Source organism: Amphibalanus amphitrite, unplaced genomic scaffold, assembly GCF_019059575.1.
Source record: "Amphibalanus amphitrite isolate SeventyFive unplaced genomic scaffold, NRLGWU_Aamphi_draft 000148F_arrow, whole genome shotgun sequence".
In the NCBI taxonomy this organism is placed as follows: domain Eukaryota; kingdom Metazoa; phylum Arthropoda; class Thecostraca; order Balanomorpha; family Balanidae; genus Amphibalanus; species Amphibalanus amphitrite.
The window spans coordinates 333,123-348,363 of record NW_024881643.1 but is presented as its reverse complement, the minus strand read 5'-3'; the positions used below and the strand labels follow the sequence as shown (position 1 = coordinate 348,363).

Here is a 15,241-nt window from a genome sequence, read left to right as displayed (position 1 = left end):
TAAAATGTATCTGCAATTTGCCCGTTTTTACCCCCCTCTACCCCCCTATTGACATTTTTTAATTTTTTTTTAGAAATGTAGATCTCGTTGAGCCAAATCGAATGCCGTTTGAATTTTGAAAATCGGCCGGTTAGATCTCGAGATATCAAGGGGGGGTCGTAAACAGCCCCCCCCTGCCACTAATATGGGGTAGCCAGGAGCCTGCCACTAATAGGGTTAATCCGTTTCCCACGAGTTCCGGCTACGGCGTGCCGCCCGGTTTTGAGCTTCCTGACCTGTTCGCTCTGCGCGGGTCATCGGTCGCGCAACATGCGGTGGCCGGTGCACAGACGTCAGCGCGGACAAAGGCGGTTCAGACTTAGAGCGAGTCAAACCGGTTATACGGGCGCGCTGTGGGCTCACACAGACGTCCTCCCTTCACGACTGAACCGCCCTGCGGAGGGGGCCTCTGGCTCCCTGCCTGTGGTGCCCCCGGCCCGGCGCCGCGGTCCCTGCACAGGAGGCTTCTGGCTCCCTCCCTGACCCTGTGCTGTGGTACCGGCCCGGCCTGGCGCTGTGGTACCTCCCCGTACACAACTGTACCTGTGCCATTGCGGCATCTCGGCCCTGCGCTGCCAACCAAAACTCCGCTCGTCGTCCCCTGGCGGCACGGCGGCGGGCCGTGACGCGGGTCGTGCGCGCTAGGGTTTGACGCCATGCGAGGTGACAGGCCACGCCACCGGTGCACGGCGTTTATGTACAGCCGTATGCGGCCATGCATGCAAATGGCACCTGCCAGCATTCAGTATACGGCGGCCTATAGCTGAACGGACGGGTCTATGTGTAAATATTTATGACCGAAGTGGTCATGAGACGTCTATTGCGGTGCTGATAAAGCTTGGAAAGGGTATAAAGCCTGACACTGACAGAGTTTGATTCTGGCTTCCAAGTTCCAGCTCATGTTGTTTTATGCAGTAACAAGACGTGCGACAGTTTTACGACTTGCATTTCCACTCGTATTCATAATCCAAACCCCGCACACGTCATTAGACCTACCAATGCCTATCCACCCACGAACGAGTGTCTGACCGAAGCATATTCTCCGGTAATGTCGTCAACTAACATCACACATAATCAACTAAACCTCTCCCACAAAAGTGGTGCACTTAAAACCTGTTGACATTGTGAACACAAAGAAAACCCTGTGATGTGAAACTCGCACGTCAAAACAGTTATTGGCAAGTTGCAGCTTGCGATGAACAAAAGTATATCACAGCACTGCTGGCGGCTCTCGCACGCTCCGGCAGGTCAGGCCCGCGTCCGAGTCTTTCCGCTGCCCTTCCGCGCACTCAGCTCGCCTGTCTCAGCGCTTAGAGCGCCAGCCGGTCACAAACTCGTCCATGTACCGGAGAAAGTGCTCCGGATAGCCCCGCAGCGGTCTGGCGGGGAACTCGCGCCTGGCACTCATGGTCTCCAGACGTTCGAGCAGCTGGTCCAAGTCCTCCAGCAGTGGCAGCACCCGGTGCTCCAGCCACTCGAGCACTATGTCACGGTCGTAGATTCTGCTCAGCTCGTGGTACAGCGGTCGCAACAGTCGGGCGGTGAGCTGCCGCATCCGGAACACCTTGGGGAACACCTCCCGCACCTTCAGCACGCTGGTGAAGTTGTGCCGCTCGTTGTAGCGTCCCAGCCACGAGGAGTCCTGTCCCGTTTCGAACTCGGCCAGGAGGTCGCGGACGTGCACTGCCGTCTGGTTGTAACGCTGCATCAGCAGGTAGACTCCCTGACCGGGGAAGCGGCACCGGGCCATCTCGTTGTACAGGTACGGCCAGGTGAGCTGCCGCAGAGGCACGGGCGCCATGCAGCCCAGTGCCCGCTGCGCCGTTTCAGCTGCCGTCTCGTCCAAGGCACCACGCTGCACGGCCGCCAGACTGAAGGCCAGGCTGGGCACGGCGGCGGCCAGCAGCTCGGGCAGCGTGGCGAAGTGGTCGTAGCGGCTCCAGCCGGTGAGCACCAGGCCGCGCACGCCGCCGGCCAGCCGGCCGTCCTCCTCCGCCAGCAGCTCCGTCCAGTCCAGGTTGTTCTGCACGTGCCGGTCGATCGGCGGCGAGAAAAGCGCCGAGCCGAAGCCGCCCTTGTACGCGCCGGCACCCCACACGTGCGGGTAGACGCGCTCGGCGTGACGCCATACCCTTGGCGCCACGTACTTGCGCACGTTGGGTGTGTACCACCAGAGCATCGGCTCGACCAGACCCTGGTCGAGGCCGTACTGGCGCAGCCGGCTAGAGGCAGCGTTCCGCAGCATGTCCTCCCAAAGCACGGCGGTGGCGTTATATCGCTGGCGTACGTAGTTGGCCGTGAGGGCGATGTGACCCAGCAACAGGTCATCCTTCCTCCTCCGCCGGCAGAGCTCACACTTGCCCAGGACGAACACCTCGTCGGAGCCGATGTGGACCCGCTCGGCGCCCGGGTGTGCCGTCATCACCTGGTCCAGCAGTGTCCTCACCAGGCGGTTGCTCTCGTTCCGTGACGGACAGAGCGCCTGGGGCGAGTCGGGGTCCTCGCGCATCCCGGCGAACTGCGGCAGCTTCAGCACGTACTCGAGGTGGCCGAACGTCTGCACCAGCGGCATCACGGTCAGATTGTGCGCTGCCGCTGCCACCAGGATGTTGTGTACCTGGTCCATGGTGTAGGCGTTCCCGGCGGTCACGGGCGCCAGCTCGCCCCAGTACGGGAACTTGTCCTCCCACTCGATCAGCAGGCCGGTGGCACCGAGGCCGGCGGCCAGAGCGATCACCTCGCGGAGGAACGGCACCGACGGCGGCGCGCCCTTCAGGTCCAGGTGGACGAGGACCTGGTGCGGCGGTGTGAACCGCACCGGCTCTGCCTCCTCCTGCTGCTGCTGCTGCTGCTGCTGCTGCTGCTGCTGCTGCTGCTGCTGTTGCTGTTGCTGCTGTTGCTGTTGCTGCTGCTGCTGTTGCTGCTGCTGCTGCTGCTGCTGCTGCTGCTGCTGCTGCTGCTGACGCGTCACGCTATCACTAAGTGTCATCTGTCCCGGTGACGCATCAGTCCGTTTTAATCCTTCCCCCGTCTGAGTTTGAGGTGGTACACTACGAACCTCCTGGCGGTCGGACATTATCCTGCTGATGAGATGAGAGGCGCCCTGAGTCAGTAGCTCGGCCACCTTAGTGTGAATGGTGGCTGCTGTGTCACCAGCGCTGGTCAGCTCTCCCGGCTTCATCGTAGAACGGTACGCCGGGTTGTCCTCAATTCTGAACTCTCGAAACCCGTCCGAGACCTGGGGAGGCTCGTCGCCGGTCTTCGTCGGTGCATGAGCATCGTTCACATCACTCTTGGGCTCATCCTTCGGACCCGGACCGACGGACAGCTCGGGAACCCCCGCGGGGCCGATGGGACCGGAGGGGCCTGATAAGCTAGTGGGGTCTACATGACTGGTGGGACCCACAGAGTCTGTCGGCGTTGTATTGTCGGCGGCTCCCGCGGAGCCGGTGGACTCGCGCTCCGGCGATAAAGCTACCGGGTATCTGGGCATCGCCAGCTCCTGCCGCCTGACCATCGTGTTGTAGGCGGCAAACAGCCCCAGGCAGGTCAGACCCGCCACCAGCCAGACCAGAGTCTTCCGACGGAGAGGCTGGGCCGGGTACATCGCCGACCTGTAACCCAAAGAACGGGCTGTCAAAAACCAAAGTAACTGCAGTTCAGGGATGTTGAGGTCAGCTCGTGGCAACAGCACCAGAGTATGATAATTAATAAATATAAGGCGCATCATCCGCCAAAATCGGGATATATAACCCGGATATTGTTAGGATGAGTTGAACTGAGTGAATGTCAGACATCAGGATGGACTCACTGAACCGGAAAATGGCACATCTCTTTATACCCTTGATGTCATCTCGGGTCTTGCAAACTCCAGCAGTTTTTTTTTCTTACAATAACTTTAGGTACAGACATGCTACAGCGAGAGAATCATTTTATAGATGCGCTCAGCTCAATGATAATCGACTGATATGCAACATGACTTTTTCCGCGACATTGACCAGAGGTCAAATTTTGAAGTTGACTTTTTCATTACGGAGCGAGCGAAGCGAGCGGAGTCTTTCCTTAGATAATGGAAATTTCTGAGTATGAGCGGCCGGCCGGCCGGCCGGCCGTGCGGACGCTTTTGCGAGGCTTATATCTCAGCAACCACTTGACTGATTTACACGCAGTACCTAATTTTTGTATGGTAGCTTCATTCCTTCTGCCAAGTATTGGACTATTCCCGATGCATGTGGGTGACCCCTTATGCACGTGCCACGTGCAAAACGAAGAGGTGTCAGTTTTGTAATTGTTGCAATATCTCGGTAACTACTTGGCCGATTGCGCTGAAAGTTGGCATGTAGGTAGGCACCCACTAAGAACTGCATATCCATGTGCCAGAGTTGGGGTGCTGCTGCACGTGCGCACGTGCAGGGGTCGTTTCCAGATCTCGAGAACGGCTGGGCCGATTGTGCTCAAATTTGGCACATCGCTAGAGACCGGTTAGTAGGGTGCCGTGCACAAGTCAGCTGGAGGTACCCCCTCGAAATTTTGCACGTGCAAGGCTCACCCTCTCGCTCGCTCCGTTAGTCGCCCCAAAAGGCGTTATACTGGTGCTAATGTATTGTGTTCACTCGACGCGGTAACGTATTGTTCTTTCGATGCCGGTAAAAGCAACGTAATACAACATCGGTGTCATAAGTTAACTATTGCAAAAAAAAAAACGTTTACCGCAAAAGCGTTAACTCTTGAGTTTTTGCACTCTGGCGGCTAAATCGTTGACACAAGATCAAAGTTGAGAGCACTATTCAGAAAGAGCCTTAAAAGAGACATTAAATGCGCTTTTCCGCGGCGATTTAGCACTATTCGTTCCCGAGATACAAAACGGGAAACTTCTTACCTATTTTTACACCTGGCTACCTCCAGTGACCTCAGCGATGACCTGCTTGAAAAACGACCTTTCATACTTCTAAAAGATCTTACAGCGAGCTAAAAGATCTTGCTGCTTTTTCTACACCTGTGTAGCTTTTTGAGTTTCCGAGATAACCTTGTTTGGTGTTGTCCCATCCCCCGCCATGGCGAAGTTGGCTGAGACCCTCACCCGGGTGTGAGATAATGCACCGCGGCGAATATGAGAGGATATGAGCAGCCTTAGAAACCGACTGAACAGTGAAAACTTGAACTCGGCACACCAGCCATGTCTGATGTCCTCTCTACATCTGCCAACTCGGCGCGTCCTGCGGGCCGCTGAGACGGCGCTCACGAAGCGCCGGTTGGCCGGCCGGCCGCTATCCGACCGGCACGAGCGCCGCCATTCACGCGGAGAGCCTCTCCTCCCCGCCGTACACCGTTGGCCTGTATCGGCCGTGAGTAACGGTAACCTGGCCGCGGGTGGACGCTTCTCAGTCGGTCTGGTCCGTGTGTCTAGCGGCCGACGGCCGTCACAAAAAGCACGGCCGCCAGGACGGCGGCTGGACTCGGACCGTGTCGTCACGCACTTCTACCGTGACCCCGGGTAACGGGTCGCGCGGGCGGCACCGTCGCCCGGGTGGAGCTGTCGGGCCATGGCTCGTCGGAAAAGGCACCGCGACGCGGTGGCTGGGCCGCGAACTCCACCGCTCTACCGGCACTTGGTGGTTGGCGCGGGGCCACCCGCTCGAAACCTAGTCACACCCATATACTTTTTAAAGAACGTACTTATGCAGTACTGAAACGCATACCATAGGGATTGGCGGAGGAATGTGGCATATCACCATCATTGAGAAGGAATGTTAACCCATTTATGCCCAGGAATATTGACCATCATGAAAATCGACGAAATCAAAATATGTTATGCTCCTACCAGGGCCTTGTATGGAATCGAAAATAATTTTTGCCTGCAGCAAAAGTTTCTCGAGAAAAACGTAAAAAACATGCGTTGCGAAATCGCAACGAAGGGCACACCGGGCGCCATCAGCGTTGCGAAAACGCAACGATGGGCACACCAGACGGACATAAAGTACACTGAACTGCCGTATATGCTAATATGTTTTGACAAAACATCAATCAACTGTTGACAACTATTGCTTGAAAATGCGGAACCCACATCCGTCATGCTCTATAACCCGTCTAAGAGCCTCAGTGAGGAAGCATAACTTCATGATTCGCGAACGGGGAGATGGCAACACGGTCATTATCAACCATTTACATTGTCCATTGCTGTTCATTTAAAGTTGTGGTCGACACGTATCCAGGGTGATGCTTTCTTTTTGGAAGCTAGACAGATCCATTACCTCCACCTATCAGACCCTGCACAGTGCACACTGAATACAATTAAACGGAGGATTGGGAGTAAACCAGTGCCTCTCGTATGCGCGTATATCCGCAATCATTTTTAACCACCCTCCTAGGAGTAAAGTTAAATTCCATTGCAGGTTAGTCGTACCCACTCTCAGCAAAAAGAAAAAAGGACCGATCCGGCTCTAACAAATTACCCGCGTAAGGCGTAGCGCATCACAACAAATCGACTCCCAGTTTATCATGTTTACACCTAATCCAAAATTTTCATGGCCCCACTCTCAGCGACCTTCACGTGTAACCTCTTTCTCGAGACAATGCCAGGACAGAATGGTGATTCGACGTCAATCCGTCCTTTCCATCTTCAGGATAGTTGAATCCTCCTCCACGCCTCATCCCCCTGTTCCGGGCTGGACCGGCAACGTATATCGCAATCTGAATCGGGCAGCTCACATAGGAGCGCGCCTGTAGCCGGGTGCAGTGAGTGCTTGGGAGGGGGGAAGGGGGTGGGTCATGGGTGGCGGCTGCCCACTGGCTGGGCTCAGTCTCCAGTCTACGATTGACCGTGTCCGGTCAGACAAATGTCTCCCCTAATTCCAATAATCCTGCTAGCTCTAAAAATGGTCTGATTAGATAAAAAGCCTATCAAAGTAAGAAAACAGGCGTATACTCCACATCAAGCAGCTTATGAATCTATGCGAGTTATGAATCCTAAAAATTATTATTTTCCCATGGGTCCGCCCTCATTACCCCTGCCGAAGGGCTCAGCTACCCTCAGAGGGGGCCTATCCCACTATTTGCCGACCCTCAGTTATCTTTTCTAACGTAAATGCTGGTAGTCAGCAGATTCTATCCAGAGAATGGCGATGCCTATCTGTCGCCTGATACCAGAATACATCCCCGTTATTCATTATTTATGCACAATGTACATAGTAGATCCAATTTCCAAAGGACCTAATTATCTCTCAGCTCCGTTAGCATCGCCGACCGTTTGATGCATGGGTCCTTTTCCTACCATGCGATTTTCAGATGCATGGGAACACATTGCTTAGTGAACGAACAGCCCGAGGCCGAAAATCTGCGAGAGAAAAAGAAAGGAGTGTTTGTGGCTGTTTGAGCCAGCAAATATGAAATGTGTCGCAACATTTTACGTGCGAACGCACCTTGCACTAAACATACCTACGTCCCTCATGGCATAGGCGGCGGAGCGGGGGGAGGGGGCACCAGGGCACCGTGCCCCCCTTGATTTTGCCATTTTAACATTATCCCGATAGGCGTTGCATGGAAATGGAAATGGAAAGAATGAGACCAAAAGTCAGCAGTGCTCCCCCCCCTTAATTGAAGATGTTCCGCCGCTACAGCCTCATGGCTACAAAATGAGAGAGAGAAAGAAAGAGAGAGAGAAAGAGAGAGAGAGAGGGGGGGAGAGAGTTGGGGAACGAGGAGGAGAGGGAGGAAGATGGGGTAGAGAAAGAGAGAACTCACAGCGTATCACGAGTGAAGTCTACTGTTGATATTCATACTTCCGCTACCCTGCCAATGTGCCCATCGTTGCGTTTTCGCAACACCGCTGTCTTTCCGATGTGCCCTTCGTTGCGTTCCCGCAACGCGACCGTAGTCATATTTGAAAATAGTCACAAACCTTTTTTGTAGCATTGTTTCTTAACAAAATGCATATCTACGCTATTGTAGGGACTCTGCAGAATATGTTTACACAATTTTCATTACGATATTATTAAGCACTTAGCCTACTTATCTTGGTTTTCGTGACGTCATCACTCACAAAACCTTCGACTTCCCTCTGGGAGCTCTAGGCAGTAACTTACCGGCCGCACAGACTTGTAACTGCGTAGTATCATGCGCACAACCATGCTACACACGCTGAAACTTGTCTCATCGGTTAGTCTCTTTTACACACCTTTCAAGCTTCGATCACGTCGACGCTTGCTTGCGTTGCGAAAACGCAACGAAGGGCGTAAATGGGTTAAAATTCATTGTATTTTATGTTTGGACTTTTCTTCAATTATGTATTTTATAAGCTTAAAAGCATTTTATTTTATTTCAGGTCATTTTACCATTGTTTTACTCATCATGAAACTATGGTGTTTCTAAATTCAATCGCATTGGAACTGAAGTGGGCTAAATCTGTGTTCCGTGAGAAAAAGAGACTCAGATCATACGACTGCTTCATTAGCTAAGAGCTCACAGATCGATCAAAGTTCCATTCAGGATAGCGTGGTCGCGACTCGCGGCCGGTACGAGGCGAGGCTAGCCCGCGCCCTGGTGGGGTCTGTTTATAACGCGACCTGGTGGGGGGGGGGGGCTATTTTTTGCCCCCCCCTCGTATCTCCGAAACTACTGGACGGATCCGAAAAATTCAAACGGCGTTCGAAAGGCCTGTCAAATTTGTCAAGGGAAACCAAATTTTATTGACCTCGGGGTCACCGATGACGTCACAGGTCAGGTCAAAGATGAAATGTTTCACCGTTCACGGGTCTTCTAGGGAATGCGCTATAACACCGAGGAAAACGCATTTTGTCGGGAATCAGCGATAGGGCGTCAGTTGCCTAGTAGATATGTTGCTGTTAGAGGTCACTGGTCATACCAGGTCAGGTCACAGGTCAGGTCACCAAAGGTCACCAAGGGTCACCACATGAACCCAACTTTACTAAGGTTATGCGATGCATGTTTTATGGCCAGTTTTTCATTTCCAACTCAATGGTGTTGGTTATAAGACCATCAGGTACGGTTTAGGTCACTTTCTGGTGGAGGTCAGGTCAAGGTCAGGTCAAAAAAGGTCAAATTTCAAAGTTGATATTTTTGCATAAAATGGGTATTGATTCGATGCAGCTCGTCACGGGGAGTCTAATGGTGGTCTTTGTTTTGCGCTACGAGGTCTAGAATTGCTGAAAATCGAGTTTGAAAATTTGACATCATCAATTTTGAACAGTTTTTTCACTATAACTTCGCCAAAAAAAGAGGTATCGATCTCAAATTTGGTATGTAGATAGAAGGCGGTAAGGACTATCACATATATTCCGGTTTTTCGAAATTCAAAAAACTTTTTGGATTTTTTGGCTATTATATTCAAAAAAGCTATTTTTTGATTTTTGGGGGTCAAAATCCAAAAATTTCAAAAATCCGAGATGACAGTTTTGTAGCCCTGTCCATTCTACAGCTTTTATGTCTGCATCATTTTTCTGTATTTGCAAAGCTATAGGCCTGACAGCTCTTCCCGCGAAACCCTTTTTTGGGTCGAAAACGGCAGAACATGACGTCACTCTGACGTCATTTCCGGCCAACCTATCATAGCCTTTGGAAAAAATTTTTTTGTCACAATGTGGAAAATTGATGTCCGGGAGGGTACTGAAAGTTTGGTGACGATCGGCGCAGTGGTTCTGGAGATATATCGAAAAGTCTGGAGGGGGGCAAAAAATAGCCCCCCCCACCAGGGCGCGGGCTAGGAGAGCGACTACACAGTGAACACACCAGGTCTGCCTGCGGCCATGGCGCCCAATGACCACCAACAATCAGTCCGGCCCCGGGAAACTCTGCCTGTGCCGTCTGCAGCATCACAGTGAGTGGCCGGCCTATTCTCCACTGACCCATGAGATATTGGCTACGTTTCCATGGCACAAGTTAAGCCGATTTTGAAAAATGGATTTGCTCCATCATAGCATTTAGGCATAATGTAAAAATGTAAATATAGGATTAGGTGCTAGCTAAAACCATATACCTACGCTCATTTTTTGCATAAGGTAAATAGTTTCCGAGAAAAACGCACGTGAAATTTCGCTAAATCGATTTAGACGTGTCATGGAAACGCAGTGACTATCTCACCAATTTCCTAAGAGGCTCGTCCAAAAAAAGTCCGTAAAGAGAGATGGTTAACCCTCGCACCGACGGGGGGGGGCGGATATCGGCCCCCCCCTGAGGTTTTTCGCGAATAGCGGGAAAACCGCGGCGCGTAGCGCCGCGAAATTTGGTATGACTATAACCTCATCAATTTTACACATGGTGTGCAAGTTTGAACCTCCTACCTTTTAAGGTCAGGTCACCAGGTCACTTTGAATGACCCAATCTCAAGTCACTTTTTTGCAACTTTGTCACCGTGCCAGAGCTACAGTAGATGTCGGAGGCCTTTGAAAGTCGCAGGATATTATTAGGTCATTAGTAGCTACAATTTGTATATCTCGGAATTTTGATATCGGTGACCTAAGGTCAGGTCAATTTCGCGACCTCCCCATTATAAGTCAATGGGGGAAAAATGAACTCCCTGTTTTTACCACTAAAACGGGTCGGAATGGCCCATACCATACATGACTTCATATACGATCAACCTTCACTACCTTGAGGTCTGTTTTGCTGTTGGGCAGCTGTGAGGTCATGTGACGTCATCAAAGGTCACCAAAGGTTTTTGGCCAATAACTCCGTACAGGAACAAGATAGAGACGCGTGGATGGTCTCATTGTGTTCAGCTCGTCAAGACGCATCGAATGATATACATGATGACCTCGAGGTCACGTGACCTGAAGTCAACCTTTGACCTTGACCTTTCGAGGTCAACATATATATCAATCGATGCGGATTGACGAGAGGATCACGATGATGCCCTTAGTTTGTTCCTATCTTGACTAATTCGAAAGCTATTCGAGAAAAACTCTCTCCATATCTAGCGCCGCCATTTTGACTTTTTCGACCCCTGTGACGTCATCTTTGACCTGACCTGAAAATGACCTTGGTAAAAATTGTAGATCTTGGCCGTGCGTATCCGATGCCGTTTACCGCTTGTCGCTATCTTGCTTCGTTCTCGAGATCTCAGCCCCCCCCCGTCGGTGCGAAGTTGGCGCAGACCCCCGTCGGTGCGCGGGTTAAGTGCAAACAGATGAACGGCAGAAAAACGGGTCGGTTCCGGTACGATATATGTACAATCACAATCTATTTTTATTTGAAGGTCTACACTTGAATCTAGTTAAAGTGACCATCCCATTCCCACCTGAACATTAGTTTTTAGTTGACATAGCCAAATTTGAGTCCCTGGTTTGCACTTAGGTACCAGTTTGGAACTGGCACGTTGTGCCAAATGCTTTAATTCGGAAATATTTAATTTTGAAGTCTGCAGTTTTTGGATTCTAAGGGGCTAATGCATATGCCCCCTTAGACTGCGTGACGTCAGCGCAATTTGCCGCTGGTGTTCGAACGCCACTATACAGGTGCAGCTGCCTTCGCCCCGCCTGGCTTAGTATATGTATCCGCGGTAGTCGCAGTCTCTGTGCGTTGCGCGGGTGTCACGTCCGTGGTCTTTCGCGTTTTCAAAGCATTCAATAGATATGCAGTAGCGCAGTGCAGCCAATACGAGAGAGGACACGATCGGTATCAGCGTGGACGGCGGTAACACGTGCTTCGTGTGGTTGAGCGCCAATATCGATCCCGTGCACTTTGACACGACATGGCTGACAATTGACATGGCCATGATACGTCAGATGTCTGTCCATAACGAGGCCGATATTTTTGACAGATTCGAGCTCGTGAACAGTTGCACCGGCGAAGCGAATGCTAACAGAAGGCAGTCCTTTCAGCATCTGACGTGTTACGAGTACAATCATTTGAGTCTTTGACGCGTTCACTTTCATGTTGTTTGAACAAAACCAAGCAAACATTCTCGTCAGAGCCGCTCCATTCTCAGGATTATTAACCCTCGCCCCGTGGGGGGGCCATTTTGGCCCCCCCTGTGGTTTTTCCCGAATAGCAAGAAAACGGCGGCGCGCAGCGCCGCCAAATTTTCAGTACCTTCCCGGGCATCAATTTGACACCTTCACACCAAATTTCAAGTCTTAGGTCACCTTAGGTCAGGAGTTATTGAGGTCAAACTGAGGTCATGTTCGAGCAAAAATGAGCAAAAAAACATGCTATCTTGAAACGCTCACCAAATCTACAGTTATCAAGCAATTTCAAAGTTCTTTATATGGTCTAGTAGACAAAAAGCGGCGCTACAAAACTGCTATCTTGGATTTTCAAAATTTTGGGTTTTTGACCCCAAAAAAATCAAAAAATTGATTTTTTTTAGAAAAACTAAAAAAATCCAAAATTTTTCCGAATTTCGAAAAACTGGAATATATGTGATAGTCCCTGCGCTCTTCTATATACATACCAAATTTCAGATCGATATCTTGTTTTTTGGCCAAGTTATAGCGAAAAAAACTTCAAAAATGATGACGTCAAATTTTTGAACTCAATTTTTAGCGATTCTAGACCACTTACGGCAAAACAAAGACCACCATTGAACTCCCCGTGACGAGCTGCATCGATTCGATACCCATTTTATGCAAAAATATTAACTTTGCAATTTGACCTAATTTGACCTGACCTTGACCTGACCTTGACCTGACCTTGACCTGACCTTGACCTGACCTTGACCAAAACGTGACCTAAGCTGGCCCCAAAGGCTGCCTGACCCACATAATCGCATTCGTCATGTAAAATGGACCATAAAACATGTATCACACGACACTTTCATATTGTGACCCCCCCGTGACCTGACCTCTGTGACCTGACCTGGTATCAGTGACCTCAAATAGCAAAATATGTGTTTGAAGAACATTTCCCCATCGATGATTTTCAATGAAATGCATTTTACTCGATTGTACAACGCATTTCTTGAAATGCCTGTAAACGGTGAAAATTGGACCTTTGACCTGACCTGTGACGTCATCGGTTTGACCTAGGTCAATAAAATTGGGTCACAAGGTAGTTCCCTGATAGGGCTATCCAACACCGTTTGCCGCTTGTCGCTAGGTTGCGTGGTTCTCGAGATCTTAGGGGGGGGGGGCCAAAATGCCCCCCCCCCCAACGGGGCGCGTTGCTCGGCAGAGCCCAACGGGGCGCGGGTTAAGCCAGCTAAGTCAGCTTTTCTACCACATACTAAGATCTGAGTGTCATCGGCAAACTGTACGATCGTGACATCAGGGACGTGGAGACACATATCGTTTGCGAAATGGAGAACAGCAGACAGCTGAGAGATCCCCCCTGGAACACTCCCGATTCTATTGGCAGAGACTTTGAGAGAATGACAGACCCGTCAGCGCAGCGAGCTCTAACCTGCTGAGAATGACCTTGGAGATAGTGCCTGGGCCATGCAGTGTCTATGTTGTACAGGTGAAGTTTTTCTTACATATTGAAACATTTTGACAGGTCGAGTAGCACGAGAATGGATATCTCTCCACTGTCCATTGCCTTGTATTACACTGTCGGTGATTACCGCTAACGCCCTTTCCGTCGAACGACCGCGCCGATAGCCATGCTGTGCGTCTGTGAATAAATAGCTCATGCTCCTCGAAGTACTCAGTAACCTGGCACTGCACCAATCGCTCGAAAATTTTCATGACACTAGGTAACATAGAAATCGGTCTGGTCTGGTCGTACAACCGGTCGGTAATGCTTCACACACATTGGCAACACCATCTAAGATATGAAATTGAATATCATATCACTCAGCCCGCAGTCATGTCGGGCGTAAAGCCTGCGAGAACTCGGTTTGAAGGGCCTCACGAACACGTAAATGCACCGAGACGGGAAATGACTTTGGCAATGGTCACACGTTTAGCTGACATTTAACGTTCGTGTCTGATGGCAACTTTCACTTCGCCAAACATTGTACAAATTCCCATGCACTTTCATCGGGTTGTGCACATTTCACATCGTCTACTACGTCTGCGCAAGTTTCTCATAATTTCGCCGCGCGTGCAGCCACGCTGCTGCAAGCGCCCGTCTGGCCCGTGTAGCGCCGCAACGGAGACGGTGCCGCCCGAGTGGCGAGTCAGCACTTCTCAATGACGCCACGTGCAGGTGCGATGACTTAGGAACGCCGAAAATAATGACAGCAAACACAGTGGCGTCGGGAGCCGACCTACCCCAACGGACCGGCGCGGCGTCCGGCCGGCGCGGTGGACAGATGACTGGCAAACAGCCGCTACTCACACGATATGGGGACAGTGTGGAGATGGCACAGCACGGAACTCCGCTGCCTTCAGACGGTCACCCTCAGCGCAAACATCACTGGCACTAGGTTAACGCCTCTCTGCAGCTCTCAGCACACCATCCGCGACCCGAGGATTCCCACCGGACGCGTCCCGACCACTCCCCGTACTCTCGCGGCCCAAACTGAGCCGCGCGGCGGCCGTCGAGGGCGTGCGCGGCGCACTCGGCCGCGGGGTCGCCGTCCCGCCGCGCCGGTCTCCCGTTAGGTTAGTGGACTGGGGAGGCACCGCACCCAGGGAGGACGGCAGCCGGAATGCGCTCGTGCTGCAACGGTGAGAACAGAAACGTGCATGCCATGGAGTCGTGAGGAAGCTAAAATGCGCTGAGGTCAGGTGTGAAATAATAAACTTACCTACTGCAGCCGCCGATTGCTGGAAATAACTTATCAGTTTTGCGCTTATTTATTCGTTTTTTTTTTTAATGCCGCGTAAAACGTGTCTGAAAAAACGTTCTGAAATACGGATCTATTTGCTGGACCAACCGAGGAACTTCCTGCCAGGGCCTAGTTATGTCATATATTTAAATGTATTTTTTATTTAGGTACTGTTGAATGTTGATTCATATTACAGTCGAATTACAGCACATTCGACGCGTCTCGACGAGAGAAACACCGAACACGATGTCGGTAAAATAAACGTAATGTCGGCTTAGTGTTAATCCTCGCCGGTCCTATTGGTTTTCTACATACACCGGCCCAGCCGAGGGGAAGGGGAGGGGGGAGGTATGTACATACGACCGCCTCGCCGTTTCGCCACTAATGGAGCTAGAGCATCGCGGAAAAATGAATGTACTCACCGTTATGAGACGCAGCGGTTGCTACCCGATTTTATGTTCTCAGGTCAACCGGTGACCTCTGGGTTCAGGTCAAGTGGCCCAGGGCACGAGTTTATTTTTGGTAGCTAACCGAAAA

General features: G+C 51.3%; 1 protein-coding gene across 1 annotated transcript; it reads right to left on the bottom strand.

Annotated features, from left to right (window-relative positions):
• Positions 1-967: 967 nt before the first annotated feature.
• LOC122382831 (hexosaminidase D-like) lies at positions 968-14,458 on the bottom strand. The gene is made up of 2 exons (XM_043368667.1): positions 14,272-14,458; positions 968-3,653 (listed from the first exon to the last, which is right to left on the bottom strand). Exon 2 carries the CDS (start codon positions 3,644-3,646, stop codon positions 1,343-1,345), a length of 2,304 nt encoding a protein of 767 aa, XP_043224602.1. The 5' UTR covers positions 3,647-3,653; positions 14,272-14,458; the 3' UTR covers positions 968-1,342.
• Between the last annotated feature and the right edge of the window lie 783 nt (positions 14,459-15,241).